The sequence below is a fragment of the Pituophis catenifer genome, unplaced genomic scaffold, assembly GCF_029215685.1.
Source record: "Pituophis catenifer annectens isolate HBS135680 unplaced genomic scaffold, rPitCat1.0.hap2 SCAF_3, whole genome shotgun sequence".
In the NCBI taxonomy this organism is placed as follows: Eukaryota; Metazoa; Chordata; class Lepidosauria; order Squamata; family Colubridae; genus Pituophis; species Pituophis catenifer.
Genome location: NW_027256883.1, coordinates 109,202,611 through 109,218,581, shown reverse-complemented (window position 1 = coordinate 109,218,581; position 15,971 = coordinate 109,202,611). Strand labels below are relative to the sequence as shown.

Below are 15,971 nucleotides of genomic sequence, written 5' to 3'. Positions count from 1 at the left end.
TTCAAAATGCGGGAAATGGCAGGCGTTTTTTTTCTGTTCATCCGCCTTCCTCGGTTAGGGCATAAAGAACTGAGCTTTCCAGGTCTAATTTCCTCCCGCTTCCCCCTTTTGGGAAGGAAGGAAGCGCCAGGAGCGAGCCGGGAGGATGAGTCTAGGACTGCTCCACCCCTCCAGGAGCAGAAAGGGGAGGCCGACTGACCCAGCGAGCAATTGCATTAGCAGTGACGCCTGTTTAGGCGAGGAAGGCTTTGCTGCTGAAGCAAGCAAAGAGGCACCCAAGATGGCCTCTGCTGCAGGAGCGGCCGTGGCAGCAGCAGCAGCAGAGGGCCAAAGGCTGGGGCAGGAGGCCGCGGTCGGCCGGCTCTTGATGCTGGTGAAGGAGGAGGTAGGCGCGACGGCCATGGCCGTAGTCCGCAGCTGAGAGGAGCTGCTGCCGCCGTCGTGAGGTGAGCTCTCCTCGAGTAGGGAAACAATAGGGCGGAGGCTGCGGCCTCCTCCTTCTTTCTCGAAGAAGGAAGGAGGAAAGAAAGAGAGAAACGTCGATGCCTGATTTTCTGAGAAGGAAACTCGGCTTTCTAATGCGCCTGAGAGACGATGTCTATTTCTCTGTTCTGCATCTCCCCTCCTCCATTTTTTTCTTTCCTTTATCTGGGTCTGTAGGCCTCAGGCTTCCACCGTTCTCGATTTCTGTCGTTCGCCGCTCTGGTGCCTTCGAAGCCGAGCAGGAGAAACTCTCCGGTGTTGAGACAAGCCTTGGGAGGGGAATGTCTTTGCGCATTTCTCTGTATTCTGGGCCGGAGGATGAAAGAAAAGGGTTCTTTAGGAGAGTACTATATTTGTTATATTATTAAAATGATAATCCTGGCCAAGTTTGCTTGGGCGTTCACCTCACAGACCTAAGCGAGAAGTGCTGGTGCTATAAATCAGTTCCTTGCCTCTCTCTTCCTATTCCTAGGTTATACGTGCTAGGTTGACTAAATCTTGAAATCTAAATCTCCCTGCATGTGTCAAGTTCCGTGCTTGGAACTAGGAGTAGCCCCTGTTCCAAGAGTCAGAATTTCTTTAGTGTAAAGGGTCAGGATTTATACCTGTACAACTTGTCATTTTGTGTACCATAGTTCATTGCTGTGGGTAGATTCGTTCCTCCATCAATCCAATTTTCCAATTTTGTTTAGTTAGTACATACAAGGAAGAATGTGAATTTCACCACTGTATATTTTAAAGTTCAAATAAACATTAATTTTGATCCATTTTTTGCTTTTCCTAAGATCTGAAACTTAGTTTTGTTAATCAGTTTTGCAGTTTACTGAATTCTATTTTCTTCCCCACATATTTTGAAGACACTCTCAGGTAGATTGAGTTTGTGTAACCAGAAAAATAAGTGATGCATAAAAGTGAAATGGAATTTTAAATCTCTGGAGAAGTGCTGCTTCTTTGAATTTACCAAATATATGTTGTGGTTAAGAAAATAGAGCAAAAATGTATTTGACTGGAAATGAGGGATACAGATTTAAATAGTCTACTGCCTTTATATGTAGCAAAAACAATATTTTTTAATGGGAGAGTAGCAGGAAATGACATCTTGAGAATAGTTCATACTATTTTGTACATAATGTACAAAATTAAATATTTTCTCTTTTTTCACCATATTTTCTGAGAATGGATTTAAATGAACAATTGTTAAAAATTAATACATTCTTGTATGCTTGATTTTTTTAAAAAACGAAGTCTTAAAGCTTAAGAAAGCTATATCAATTTCCCTTGTGAAAACTATAAGTTTAAAAGTATATGTTTACTATAAATCTCTACAGGTCTATAAAATTTGTTTTATGGTTACACAAACTCTTAATTTTTCCCCATTTTTAAAATGTGACTTATTTTTTGTCAAAATTTATATAGCCACCTCATACGAAGAGACTTTTGTTTTATGAAATTGGCTGTCAAATAAATGTCATTGAAGCCATAGAAATAGGTTATAAGGCTCAAACAGACATTAATGATATAATAATAGAGTGGAAAAAATCTCATTTCTGATTACATTAAAAATTTAATTTAATTATGGACCACCTTAAGGTGTTTTCTGTGGGACCTTTAAAAGTTTCAGGGCTACATCTGATATAATTCCTGAATATTTATTTGTATTCTGCCTTTATTATTTTTACAAATAACTCAAGGCAGCGAACATATTCAACACACCTTCCTCCTCCAGTTTTCCCCACAACAACCCTTTGAGGTGAGTTGGGCTGAGAGAGAGTGAATGGCCCAAAGTCATTCACTTTACCCATGGGTTTCATGGGTAAAGCGGGACATGAACTCACCAACTCCAACTTTCTAGCCAGGTGCCTTAACCACTAATTATTATTTACATAATTTAAACATTTAGATGCTATAAGATACTTTCTAACATCTTAGGTTGGAGGTATGCTAACTGTAATTGTATATACATTTTACAAATAAATATATTAGAATTGATGGACTAACATTGATGGAAAGAAGTATCTCCTGTAGTCAGTAAAATTTACACCAAGTACTATGAAGAATGGCCTCAAAAAAGAAGGTGTTGACATGCATGTTCTCAAGCACGTTCTTGGGTCCTGATCCAAAACACTGCTCAAAGCACTTTTCAACATTTTAGCTTCCAATTATAAAGAAAACAACATGAATCTATTATATGATACTGTATCATTTTATACAGATCTGTACATAATTTTATTCTGCCATTGTACAGTACAAGTTAATTACTAATTTTACCTTAGGTAGTTATAATATGAAGGAGATTTTAGTTTAAGGTAAATAAGTTTTATAGAAGTCAATAAATCAAAAAGTAGTTGGAATAATTTGACACATACACACATGTTAAGACCATGAATTCTAGTCCCACCTTAGCCACGAAGTCAGCTGAGTGAACTTGGGCCAATTATCTCAGTCAGCCCTAAGAAGAAGACAATGGCATACCACTTCTGAAATCATGTCAAGAAAACTGTAGGACCATTCCAGGGAGTTGCGAGGAATCAACAATGACCTGAAAACACAAAATCATTTTAAAATGAATTAAAGAGAGGTTGGGCCCACCTTGATAACCACCTTGATGCACATTTTATTACAGAAATATTCAGTTGAAACTAGATATTTCCTGAATCTTTTGACTCTGTTTCTGCATAAACTTGAATTTTTCACTCTAAGACATTACAGATGTAGTAATTTAAAAAATTTCAATGTTATCTGTGGTTATATAGTATTTGCTGATTTAAGTGTACTGTTAAGAGCTAGCAAAATCAGAACCAAACTTTGTCACAATTTTTTTTTGCCATTTAATGCAACATTTTAAGATTTTCAACCTTCTTGCATTTAGCTTTGCTTGTCATTGTCTTTTCAGTCTCCCTCTCTAAACTTCCTATCCAATAAAATGTGATATTACTGAGTTTATAATTATCATAATGACTAGCTTTCTTCCACTTAGCAATTTCTTTAGGTTCATGCACTGATCTTTTGAACTTCCTCTGAGCTTCTGAATTTCCTAGTAAAACAAAGAAAAAAAAAACCATCCATTTTACCACCAAGAACAAAACACAAGATGGCTGAATAGGCAATTTACAATGAGGAAAATTTGTCTTCATCAACTCTTTCTCTATCAGTTGTTTATTTAAATGATCTTATTTTTACTCATCTTTCTAACTTAAAAACAGTTATATGATTTGGCTGAGGGAATCTGCTCCAGATATAAGTAGCCTCAGCTTGGTAGACTACTGTATATGCTTGTATTATATAGGCAGAAAACATTTGAGAACTGAGCATAAGACTTCTTTGGCCATGATACAAATTTTTAAACAATACTCTTTATTTAATTACCATATAAAAGTGTCATAGGGGCTATGTTGAATACCCATCTATTAAGTTTGACATTGGGAAAAAATAGTCACTGATCCACATGGTTTATTATTATTATTATTATTATTATTATTATTATTATTATTATTATTATTATTATTGTTTATGTCTCACAGCTATTTATATTTTACAACTAGATGGTCAATACTCTAATTATATAACTTTGCTTCTCAATTTACATAAAATGTTAATCTACCTGATGGAGAACATGGCTTAACTTCAAGTTCTCTCAACAATATGATTCTTAATTTTTATGCACAATATCAGCTTAACTAATGTAGCTTGGCATGATCACAAGTATTAAAATACCTAATAATAAGCAGTGTTACATTTTTGTTTTTAAAATCCCTGCTGCGTTTCTGTTGTAATGGTGGTTACATCCATGCGTTAAACCAAATTCTTTAGATTATTCTGGTTTGTTCTAAATAAATATTATGAACCTATAGCTCTTTCTCTGTAAGTGGCTTTAACTTGTTTGAATATAACCGTACTCCCATAATTTAATACAGGCTTCTGATTCATTCCTCCCCTATTTGCCAGGCCTTCTAAGTCACTAGCCAATATTCTGGCTTAATTGGGAGCATTTGTCAGTATGCTGCATGTACCTCTTAATTGACAGATATAGGCAACTATTTCTTTGCTTGCAAGATTTTCTCTAGGATTAGGTTTCCTAGCTTAATGTAGGACAGCATTCTGATTCTGATAAAACTGATTTCTCTTTTTGCAAATTGGCCAAGATGTGTCAAATTGCCAGTTACCTTTCTTATCTTTATCAGGGAAAACTATACGTTATATGGGTATAACTATGTCTACTTTACTAAAAATATAAAAAAACATTATTTCAGATAATGGGATATAATAATGATGGGAAACAGATTTGTATCTATTGGCCGCTCTGGTGATTGCCTTCGCCCATGGAAGTTCATTATTTGAAATGTGGGAGGAGAAAATTGTAAAGACTGTGAATTAACAAATAAAATTCAAGAAAAAAATAGACATACTGGGTTTGGAGTTACTATGAATGAAAGGGCAAATGAAAGAACCAGCAATGAGTTTTGTGAAAATTATGCTTTGTTTCACAGAAGAAACAAATATTCTGTTAGGTGAATGATATCAGATAAGAAAAGTAATTGGGCTGCTTCACCCAACATGAATCTGAATAGTGACTGGTAAGTAAGTATCTGCTTAGAAAAATGTCTATTACTTTCAAATACATAGTTTAAATATAAATCTTTATCATGGAAAAGGAATTAATCAAAAAGCATAATTGGTCTGCTTGTGATGAAAATTGGAAAACATTAATAAAGATACAAGAGAAATGAGTGAATGTAGGATAGACCCATTTTTGATTATTGGCAACAGTTACAATGAAAAATACCCATGGGGAATTAAATAGAAAAATATGACAGAAATGAGATTGTAAAAACAAGAAAATAACACTCCTGTATGAAAGATTGTACATCTGTTTGAAGATAAGAATTATGTCAGACATAATGAGATGTGAACATAAAGAAAGAAAATATAGAAACTGATTGGAACTAACTAAAAATAATCAAATTACAAAATGCCATTGTAGCATTTGAAGTTAAATGGTAGGAAATATAAGCGAAAATTCTTCTCGTGTGATAAAGAGGTTGTAGGTTGGGAAAAGTACATATAAGAAAATGCTGCAAAAATGATGAAAAAAGATATATTAGCTATATATTTAAAAAGCTGCAGAGAATGTAATCAAAGAGCAATAAGAATTTAAAGGGGAAGAAAAAATGCTGAATGATTTTAATGGAAATGGAATACAGGTCCTCAATTTAAAACAATTTATTTAGTGACTGTTCGAAGTTACAATACCACTGAAAAAAAGTTATTTATGACCATTTTTCATACTTATGAACATTGTAGCTTCATGGTCACGTGATCAAAATTCAGAAGCTTGGCAACTGACTCATTTATGACAGTTGCAGTGACTCATGGTCATGTGATCCCTTTTGCAACCTTCTGACAAAGTCATTGGGGAAGCCAGATTCACTTAACCGTGTTACTAACTTAATTGCAGTGACTCGCTTAACAACTGTGGCAAGAAAGGTCATAAAATGTGGTAAAATTCACTTTAAAATGTTTTGCTTAGCAACAGAAATTTTGGGCTCAATTGTAAATTGAGGATTATCTGTATTGTTTTGGAAGTGAAAAGGCCTAAACAAAAGCTTCCAATAAACTTACTTGAGCTATTGGGACATGCAGTTATGGGATTATACTGATGCATTGAAAAATGAACTTAAAACAAATACTAAAATGCAGTGTCCAAGAATAAAAGTAATAAAAAATCATAAATGCTCTGGGAATGTTGAAAAAAGTTATGTGATATATATATAGGGATATCATTGATTTAAGTCTCCTTGGGAAGGCATTTGGCAGAGTTCTGATTCTTAATCTTTTCAGTGAACAAAGCTTGCAAAATGCTGTACAGTTTTATGCAGTTTATGATATATATAGATCAAGTCACCTTTAGCAAATATTTGAGAAATCTGTGAGAACATCTGATTTCCCTTTGGTTGTTTAATATATTTATTGTATGAATAAATTTACAAGGAATGCTTTTGACATTAGAACTATATAGCGATTATAAAGTGTTTGTACTAATTTATGCAATTGATAACTGTTTTTTGGCTGAAAATATAGTGAACGGTTCCAAAGTTTTACACAAATGGCAAAATGTAGTGCAAGTATATACAGTAAATAAATTTGTTTACTTTTATTTATTGTTTACCAAAGATGAGAAAATAGATGGAGAAATGTCAAAATTTGGAAATGTTCATAGAATAGGTAACATTTCGGGGAACTTGCAGGGTAGAGCTGAGGATTTTGGACAATTCCTGCATGATAAAATCGCTCAGATTCGGGCCAGCCTGGACTCCGATTGGATAGCCTCGGACAGGATGACGGAGGTGAGTCTTGAGAGTATCACCTGGGAATAGTTTGACCATGTGACTCCTGAGGACGTGGACAGGATTTTGGGGAGGCTTAACGCTACCACATATTTACTGGACCCGTGTCCCTCCTGGTTGGTGCTGGCCTCCCAGGAGGTTACACGAGGCTGGTTTCAGGAGATTACCAACGCTTAATTGAGTGAGAGGGTCTTCCCATCCGCCCTGAAAGAGGCGGTGGTGAGGCCCCTCCTCAAGAAGCCTTCCTGGACCCGGCTGTATTAGCTAATTATCGTCCTGTCTCCAACCTCCGCTTCACGGCGAAGGTTATTGAGAGTGTGATGGCGCGACAACTTCCTCAATTCCTGGATGAAGCTGTCTATCTAGATCCATGCCAGTCAGGCTTCAGGGCAGGTTACAACACGGAAACGGCATTAATCGCATTGGTTGATGATCTCTGGAGGGCCCGGGACAGGGGTTGCTCCTCTGTCCTGGTCCTCATAGATCTCTCAGCGGCTTTTGATACCATCAATCATGGTATCATGCTGCGTCGGCTAGAGGGGGTGGAAGTGGGGGGCACCATGCTACGGTGGTTCTCCTTCCTCTCTGACCGTACACAGTTTGTGTTGTGGGGGCAGAGGTCGACCTCGAGGTTCCTCACTTGTGGGGTGCCGCAAGGGTCGGTCCTCTCGCCTCTTCTGTTTAACATTTATGTGAAGCCGCTGGGCGAGATCATCCGTGACTTTGGGGTGAAGTGTCAACTGTATGCCGATGACACGCAGTTGTACATTTCTACCCCAGGCCACCCCAATGATGCCCTTGATGTGATGTCCCGCTGCCTGGAGGCCGTGCGGATCTGGATGGGGAGGAACAGGCTCAGACTCAACCCCTCCAAGACTGAGTGGCTGTGGCTCCCGACGGCCCGATATAGCCAGCTGACACCATCGCTGGCTATTGGGGATGAGATCTTACCCCCCCTCAGAGAGGGCTCGCAACTTGGGCGTCCTCCTGGACTCACGGCTGTCCTTGGAGGATCATATGACGCCGTGGCCAGGGGGACCTTTTATCAGGTTCGCCTGATCTCCCAGTTGCGTCCCTTTCTGGATCGGGACGCCCTGCGCACAGTCACTCATGCCCTCGTCACTTCCCGGCTAGACTATTGTAATGCTCTCTACATGGGGCTCCCCTTGAGGAGCACCCGGTGGCTCCAGCTGATCCAGAATGCAGCCGCGCGAGTAATAATGGGAGCGACCCATCTTGCGCGAGCTGCACTGGCTCCTGGTGGTCTTCCGGGTGCGCTTCAAGGTGTTGGTTACCACCTTTAAAGCGCTCCATGGCTTAGGACCTGGTTATCTACAGGACCGCATTCTGCCACCAATTGCCTCCCACCGACCAATGCGCTCCCACAGAGAGGGCCTCCTCAGGGTGCCGTCAGCCAAATAGTGTAGGCTGGCGACCCCCAGAGGGAGAGCCTTCTCTGTGGGGGCCCCGGCCCTATGGAATGAACTGCCCCCAGACATACGAAGGATCCCCGACCTCCATGCCTTCCGGCGCGCTCTGAAGACCCTATTATTCCAGTAAGTTGGACTGACAGGATAAAGGTTTTTAAATTGGGTTTTGATAGGGGTTTTAAAATGATCTTAGTTGGATGTTTTAAATTTGGCCGAATGATTTAATTATTTTAATAAGCTTTTAATTTTTGTTGTACATTGTTTTTATCATGGCTGTTCACCGCCCTGAGTCCTTCGGGAGAAGGGCAGTATACAAATATAATAAACTAACTAACTAACTAACTAAAATTGAAAAAGGTACAAGGAAATAAGAGTTAGTATGTTGGTATGTTAAAAGGAACGTGGAAATTAGAGTTGGTATGGTAAATATGTTAAGAAAAAAAAGTAAATTGCATGCTGTGAGAATGGATCATTGAAGATGGATATTATATTAAGGCAATGTCAACTCTTTAATAACCACATAGATTTTTTTTTCAAGATCTGTTCTGAATCTGATCTTTCAGATAGTTCAATAATGCAGCTATTGCCACTGCTGGTGGTTGTCTTTCCTCTCTTTCCTTCCACCTTTCTCAGCATTGTAAAATTCTTCAGAGCATTAGGTCTTCTCATAATGTACCTGAAGTATAATAATTTGAACCTGCTTATACCTTGAGTGATTTGTTTGATTATCATTATAGTTGTTGTATTTGCTACCTACAGTATTCATGGAGTATTTTCCACCTCAAAGATCAAAGGCATCAATACTATTTTTGCTTCCATAAAGTTTCAAAAGATAAACCATTTTCTGATTTCTATTGATATACAAACTTTCTGATATCTGAATAATCTTTCCAAAGACTTCATGGCTACTCTACCGAGAGTGATAGTCTATGGTGTATTTCTTGATTGCAGGATTCTTTCCTCCTGATAATTGATCCTAAACCGCTATCTTACCACTTCAGTATTTTCATTATCAGTGCTAACGCTGATTGTTCTACCTGTTGTCATTGGTTTGGTCTTCTTCAGGTTAAAATTTTAATCCCATTATTTCACTGTGCTCTGACTTTCATTACTGTAGCTCACAAATCGTTTGCATTTTCACCCACTCTTTATTTTAGATCTCATAGCAGCATTTTAGATAGCTACAGTTCAGACTAGAAAACAGTACACTTCATGTATTTGCCAGTGCAATCCATCTACTGCCATGTGCCCTAAAATCATATCCACCTATTTCTCTTTGGTGAGAAAGGCTAAAAATCTTCCAGACAAGGTTGCAGTAGCACAAAATATGAATAAAAAAAATATAGCTTCTTAAAGGGATTGTGGACCTGGTGGTCTCTACCACCATGTAAAGCTCAGTTTTTGTGAAGAGGTTGTCAGAAAAAGTCATCTATGAGCTTATTCAGTCTTGCACATCTTATATCTAGTTTCCTTTGTTCTAAATTATCAATCCCTAATCCATATTTCTAATTCCTCATACTCTGCTCCAATCACTATATTTTATTATTTTCAGTTTACTTTAAGTTCCTTCTTTTCTTTATTCTGGTTCTGATCAAACAAGTATGAATTGAAGAATTGAATGAAGTAGAAATTCCTTACTGGTAATCTTTGATTTATGACTGATTATGTACTGATGGTTCAAAGTTAAGATGGCCTTGAAAAGGGTCAGTCACTTCCAGCCATCTTAAATGTTACCTGCATCCCCATCACATGACCACATTTCAAGCAGTTGGCAACCTGTTTGCACTTAAAATGAGCTGCCTAGTGTCCTGTGAACATGTGATTGCCATTTACAGGGAAGATGGCAAGCTATTGCCCCCTGCTAAGAGAACTCCCTGTCATTTTTGGACACTCAGGGAGCTCATCCTGATAGAGCTCAGCCACACTACCAGGCAGCAGAAACATGACTCAAAACTCAAAGTTCAGTTCTTTTTCTGGGCCTGGTTGAGACATTCTCTTCTGCACCCAAAAGGGCTCAGCTCCTGCTGGGCTGCAGAAACAGGACTCACATCCCAAAGATCTGAGCTCCATTTATGCAACCTGAGGCATTCTCTTCTGCATGCAGAAGAACTCTGGAAAGCTAGCAAACACTATCATTCAGAAGGTGCTCACTAGCTTTCCTTGACTAGGAAGGGTAGCAAATGTGATCATTCTTGCAATCATTTTGAAGGCCAGCTCTGTGATTTGGAGAAGGATTCAAATGATTGTGAGACTGGGGTGCACTTGCAGGATAGAATGAAGCAGCCTCAATAGTAAGGCCAATGCTCGCTAGTGCACCTGCAGCTGTTAGAAAAAGGCAAAATTAAGTTGACCAGGGTGTGGTGGATTGGAGAGGAACTTATCCTGGCACTCCACTTAACAATACATGTGATGACTTAATGATCACAGCTGGGAGAGCTAAGATTGCAGTTGTTGAGTAAAGCAGTCACAACATCTTGTTTAATTACTGCTTTGATCAACCCTCAAAATTCCAATGCCAATTGTGGGCATAAATTGAGGACCACCTTACAATAATTTACCATTTATGAACATGAATATCCCTATCCAGAAATGAGCATACATATGACCTAAAATGCAATCCATTTTCTATACAAGTCTTAAATAGATAAAGACAACTTAATTAAGCAAATGGGTTAAAAGTATTGTGTGATCCAAAACTACATATTATGTGGCAAAAGTATGTGAATCTTTGCTTTCAATAGTTGGGCAGAAATGATGACAGCTAAACATTTCCAATAATTGTTAATTGGCCCTACACATCAGCTTGGAAGATTTTAAGTCCATTCCTCCTTATAGGAAAGCTTTAACTCAGGTATGTTGGTGCGCTTCCTCATATGAATTGCCCAACTTAGATCCTTCCACAGTATTTTTGTAGGATTACAGAAAGGATTGGACTCCATTCCGAAACATTGATGTTCTTCTGCTTTAATCATGCTTTGATTGTACAACCTGCATATTTTCTTGCTGCATGATGTTTGATTCTCTTAACCATGGCAAAAAAAGTCATAAAATCAGGCACAACAATAACAATCGGCCTTGCTTGGCAGCAGAAAAATCTGATCCCAATGGTGGTTGTAATTTGAAGACTACCTGTAATCTAGTTATGGTAGCAGAAGCATTGTTGATAGTGTGGCTAATTTTTGACTACTTTTTTCAAACATTTATTTCAGTATTTTCATTGTTTTAATATTTTACATTTTGGAGTATGCATTTCTTTTCTCTGCCTAAAATCTTTAGTTCTCATTAGTGTCCAGTTTTTAAATCACAAAATTGCTTGTCTCCGATATTTCTTTCAAAAACCAAACCAGATCTATTTCCCCATGAAGTAGTTTATTTTTTTATAAATAATTAAATTGGATAGTAAATGTTTCAATATTCCAAATTTTTCTGGATTATGTTTATAATTTTCTAAGATCAAAATATTATTTAGCTTTTCCAGTTTATTTCAAATTCTTTTAAATTCTTAACCTTATAATTATTTTTTCTTTCATTCAGAATTGAAGGTAAACTCACTGGATGAAGATTTTCCAAACCTATCATTTCAAAGGTCTCTAATGGCTTTAAAATGATTAATAGGCAATTTCCTGAAGTGATTAGAAAGTGAGGTTCCACTGCAGTTGCAAGCAAGATGGTTAATCTCTTCATCTTCCAGCACTCAAACACATGGAAAACCACTGTCCTGTGGTCTCCTTGCAAGGAGCATATAGGACCATGATGGCAAACCTATGGCACATATGCCAGAGGTGGCACTCAGTGCCCTCTCTGATGGCACATGAGGAGTTCAGATCCACCGCGCATGCGTGCGCGCCTCCCGCCGGCCAGCTGGTCTTCAGGTCTCTGCCGTGCATGCACAGGGATGGGCGCATGCGCGGGGGCCACACACACATTGCATTTTGGGGGTTCCGGCGTATTAACACATGCACATGCACACTTTGGGCACTCGGTCTGGAAAAGATTAGCCATCATTGATATAGGAGATCTCCAGTTCTCTCCTTACCCGGAGCGGTGCCAAGGATCTTACTCACAGATTCTTTGGTTTTTACCATTGTCACCAGCTCCACTTTTGCAGAACTGTCTTCAGTTCTCCATATCTTCCCCAATAGTCACCAATACACAAGAACTAAAGAGGCCTTTAGTTCTTTAAATGTCACCCTGGGATTCTTTGAGAGGCCAGAGAATTACGCAGCTGCTTGTTGATGCTAAATGGTTGGTTGACCACTCCTGAAAAAGTTAACAATGGTGTTGAATTGCCATTATTTGCCTGACAGTGGACTGGTGAAGTCCAAATATTTTGGAAATAGGTTTGTAACATTTTCCAATGTAGTAAAGCATCAATAACATCAATAACATTTTTTTGGTTCCAGCCATGACAAATTTCCATATGCTTGTGTTGTAAAGATCAGACTTCGATAATAAATACCCAGAATTCTATTCTTTAAATGAGGCTAGACCTCCCACACTTAACACTAATTACAATTCTATTGATTGGAACAAATGGTTCTCTTCCCTTTCGAATGAACTGATAGCTTTGCATCGTTTTCTTCAATGACTCATATTTAATTGGTTTCTTTTTAGTTTTGGGATTTGTGTGAAAAGATCCATTTTAGGTAGCATTTATGTAGAAATGGGACCGCAAACTGCAAGCACTACTCTATATACAATATTTCAATAGGATCTGTATATGTTATAAACTAAGGGGACTGATTCAAATTATTTTAATACATTTATTTTTTTTAAAAAAAATTGATACCGTGTTTCCCCCAAAATAAGATCCTGTCTTATATTTTTTTGAACCCCAAAATAAGCGCTTGGCCTTATTTTCTGGGAGGTCTTATTATGGGGCACGTGGAGCAAGATGGGGCTCCTCGTTGTCTTAACTGATTTCCAGCTCTGCAGTTAAATATTTTCGGGGATGTCTTATTTTCAGGGAAACTGTATGTTTCCATTTAGGACAAATGTTCTTATAGGGTGGCATATGAAACATTTAAAATGAAAACCTTAAATGTATTTAAACAGGCTAAAATATACTGTATATAATGTATACAGGTAGTCCTCAATTTAGAACGATTTGTTCAGTGACTGTTCAGAGCTATGGTGGTGCTTAGCGAAGAGACTGGTCACTGGAGTTATGACCATTACAGTGCCCCTGCAGTCATATGATCAAAATTTGGGCACTTGGCAGACCACCTGCATTTATAACAGCAGGGGCACTTCTAACTCCCCCTACCCACCTATCTCTCCCCTTTTGACTCCCTGCACTCTGTGTCCCCTGATGCCTCAGCTGAGGTACACCATCTTCTTTCTCATTCTTCTGACCAAGCATGCTCAGTCTGGCCTTTTGCCGGGCAGCTGCTGGCTATACCAGGCTTTTTTCCCCAGATTGAACACAACGTTTTTCTTACAAGACCTGGAGAAGATGGCTTCACATTTACAGCAGCTGCCTCGTAAAGGGCCAGGATGGGTCCACCTCATCAAAGTGGGAGCAAGAAGACAGCAAGTCAGCTGAGGTGGCAGAGTGCAGGGCAGCAGGAATCTTGAAGTGCAGGGTGTGAGGGCATCTGGGATACGTCTTCATGTGCACTGTGCTGCTGGGCCACACTGGAACTGGGCTTCTCACTGCCCTGTGGTTCAGGGGCTTCTTGCAGCCTCAGAGCCACCACGCCCCTTTATACAACAGTGTTATCATTTTGCTACTACTTAGTGCCATCTAGATTCTTCAGCCTAAATATGGCAACCTGTGTAAAACTGAGTATAAAATAAATAAATAAAAAACTAAATCTTATTCTCTATTCCATCTACCACCACAATCCCGAATGCAGCAAGGATATCTACTCATTTCATCAGGGTATCTAATTTGATTTGGGATTCAAGTCAGAAGCAAGATTCAAAAATCTAAAGCATTTTTGTATCAGAATGCTAACATTTCTAGACATGGTATTCTCTCTAAGAAAATAAAGCCTAATCAATTTATAAACGGTAAATGCAGTTTTTGGAGCTAAACTGATTTTACATGAAGGACAATTAAAACTCTGGTAATGAGTATGCATCTGCTGCATATATAAACTTATTGAGCTTGCTGTGAGCTTTATATTAAAGCTGCTTCAGTATACGGAAGTGTACGGTACAATATTTGTTTCCCAGTCTTCTTTATACCCATTGAACAGTGAAAACTTAAGGAAACTAAATAGTGACTTGCTCAAGCTCACTTAGAAACCGGATCCAAATCTATTATTATGATCTCACTTCTTGAACCTTTAGCCCATACATAATTCAAAAACCCGCTCCTGTGGGACTGTTTTAGAAAGGCAGAAATATGGCTTGTTGTCTTATTTTTTAAAATGTCTTTTTTCAAAATGCTTTAAATTCACAATTATATAGCTGCTGTATGCTCTACATACCTCACTTTGAGAGGGAATAGTAAAGACATTAAATAAAAAATGCAAATAACTATACACAAAAAGATTGCAGGGAGAAGTTATTTTTATTATGGGTATGCATGATCTAAGAATAAGAATCAGTTGGAATCATGTAGAAGATAGTTTACTGTAATTGATAAAATATCAATCCAACATATCTTGCGTAATGTTACTGTTATGTCCATTGCATACAGCAGTAATGGATCATAGTTAAGTCATTATGAGGCGGTTAAGTTGGGCTTTGTTCTTATTGGCCAATCACCTGACTTGCATGTGGTACTTATTTGAATAGTCAGCCTTATATAAGAATACATCAAGGGACAGGACATCGGCATTTTCAGGCAGGCAGGGAGTTTGGGTGTGTAAGCTTAAATTCAAGCAATGGCTGCTACCACCTGGAGAAGCAGGAAAAAGAGACAGATATACCGGAGGCAAAGAAACAAGGCTCAGTATAGACAGAGAAAGCCTAGGGTTGAAAAGAGAAATGCAAGGCATGTAAAACGTGGCTATGGAAAGAAAATTTCCAGAAAACCTCCCAGGAAAATGCAGAAGATGAGGCTTGACAGTGTCCGAATGACCAATGAGGCACAAAATATCCTACATTTTTGTGTGCATGACCTCTACAAGAAGGTGTCCTTGGCAGCTGAGCGATTGAGAAAGAAGAAGCGTCATGTCTCTATTACTGTCTCAGATGTAAGAAATGCCCTGAAAAAAATCATGCCAAAGAAATATGACAGAAAGTCTGTATCCTCCATATCGTGCAAGTGCCATTAGAAAATAATCTCTTTCCTCTCCTACAATAGACTTAGAAATGAAGGAATAAAAAGGAAGGGGGGGAATCACCAGTCTGAGATAAAATCAAATGCTTTGCCTGCCTGAAAAAACAGTACCTTCAAATTTCCAAGCAATCCTGTGACCTACCTTTTATTACTAGATCAACATCATTACTAGTAATGAACTCAAGGATAAACAGAATCTAGCAAGATGATTATCGTATTGCTGTTGTGCTGAATTAGAGAGATAACTTACCAGTTGTCAGAGGAAAATTACTTCCAAAAGTTGTGGAATACCAAGGACTCTGATCAGCCATATGGAACATGTGAGATGTACCCTGAAGGGAGATATATTCCCTTTTTCAATAAAACAGGATTTGTGCAGGATAATACATCTTAGTATGTGTCTTTTATATTGGGGTAATGATGGCATCTTTGTCAGGCTGTGTTTGCATTTCATTCAGTCTCCAGAGCTTATAACTTTGA

At 38.5% G+C, this 15,971-nt stretch overlaps 1 protein-coding gene across 1 annotated transcript; it reads left to right on the top strand.

The window, feature by feature from the left end:
• Window positions 1–15,093: 15,093 nt before the first annotated feature.
• Window positions 15,094–15,486, top strand: LOC139315022 (histone H2B, gonadal-like). The gene has a single exon (XM_070941045.1). It carries the CDS (start codon window positions 15,094–15,096, stop codon window positions 15,484–15,486), a length of 393 nt encoding a protein of 130 aa, XP_070797146.1.
• The last annotated feature ends 485 nt before the right edge of the window (window positions 15,487–15,971 follow it).

Coding starts and splice junctions, on each gene's coding strand:
- LOC139315022 (XM_070941045.1), top strand. CDS start 15,094: ATGGCTGCTACCACCTGGAGAAGCAGGAAAAAGAGACAGATATACCGG.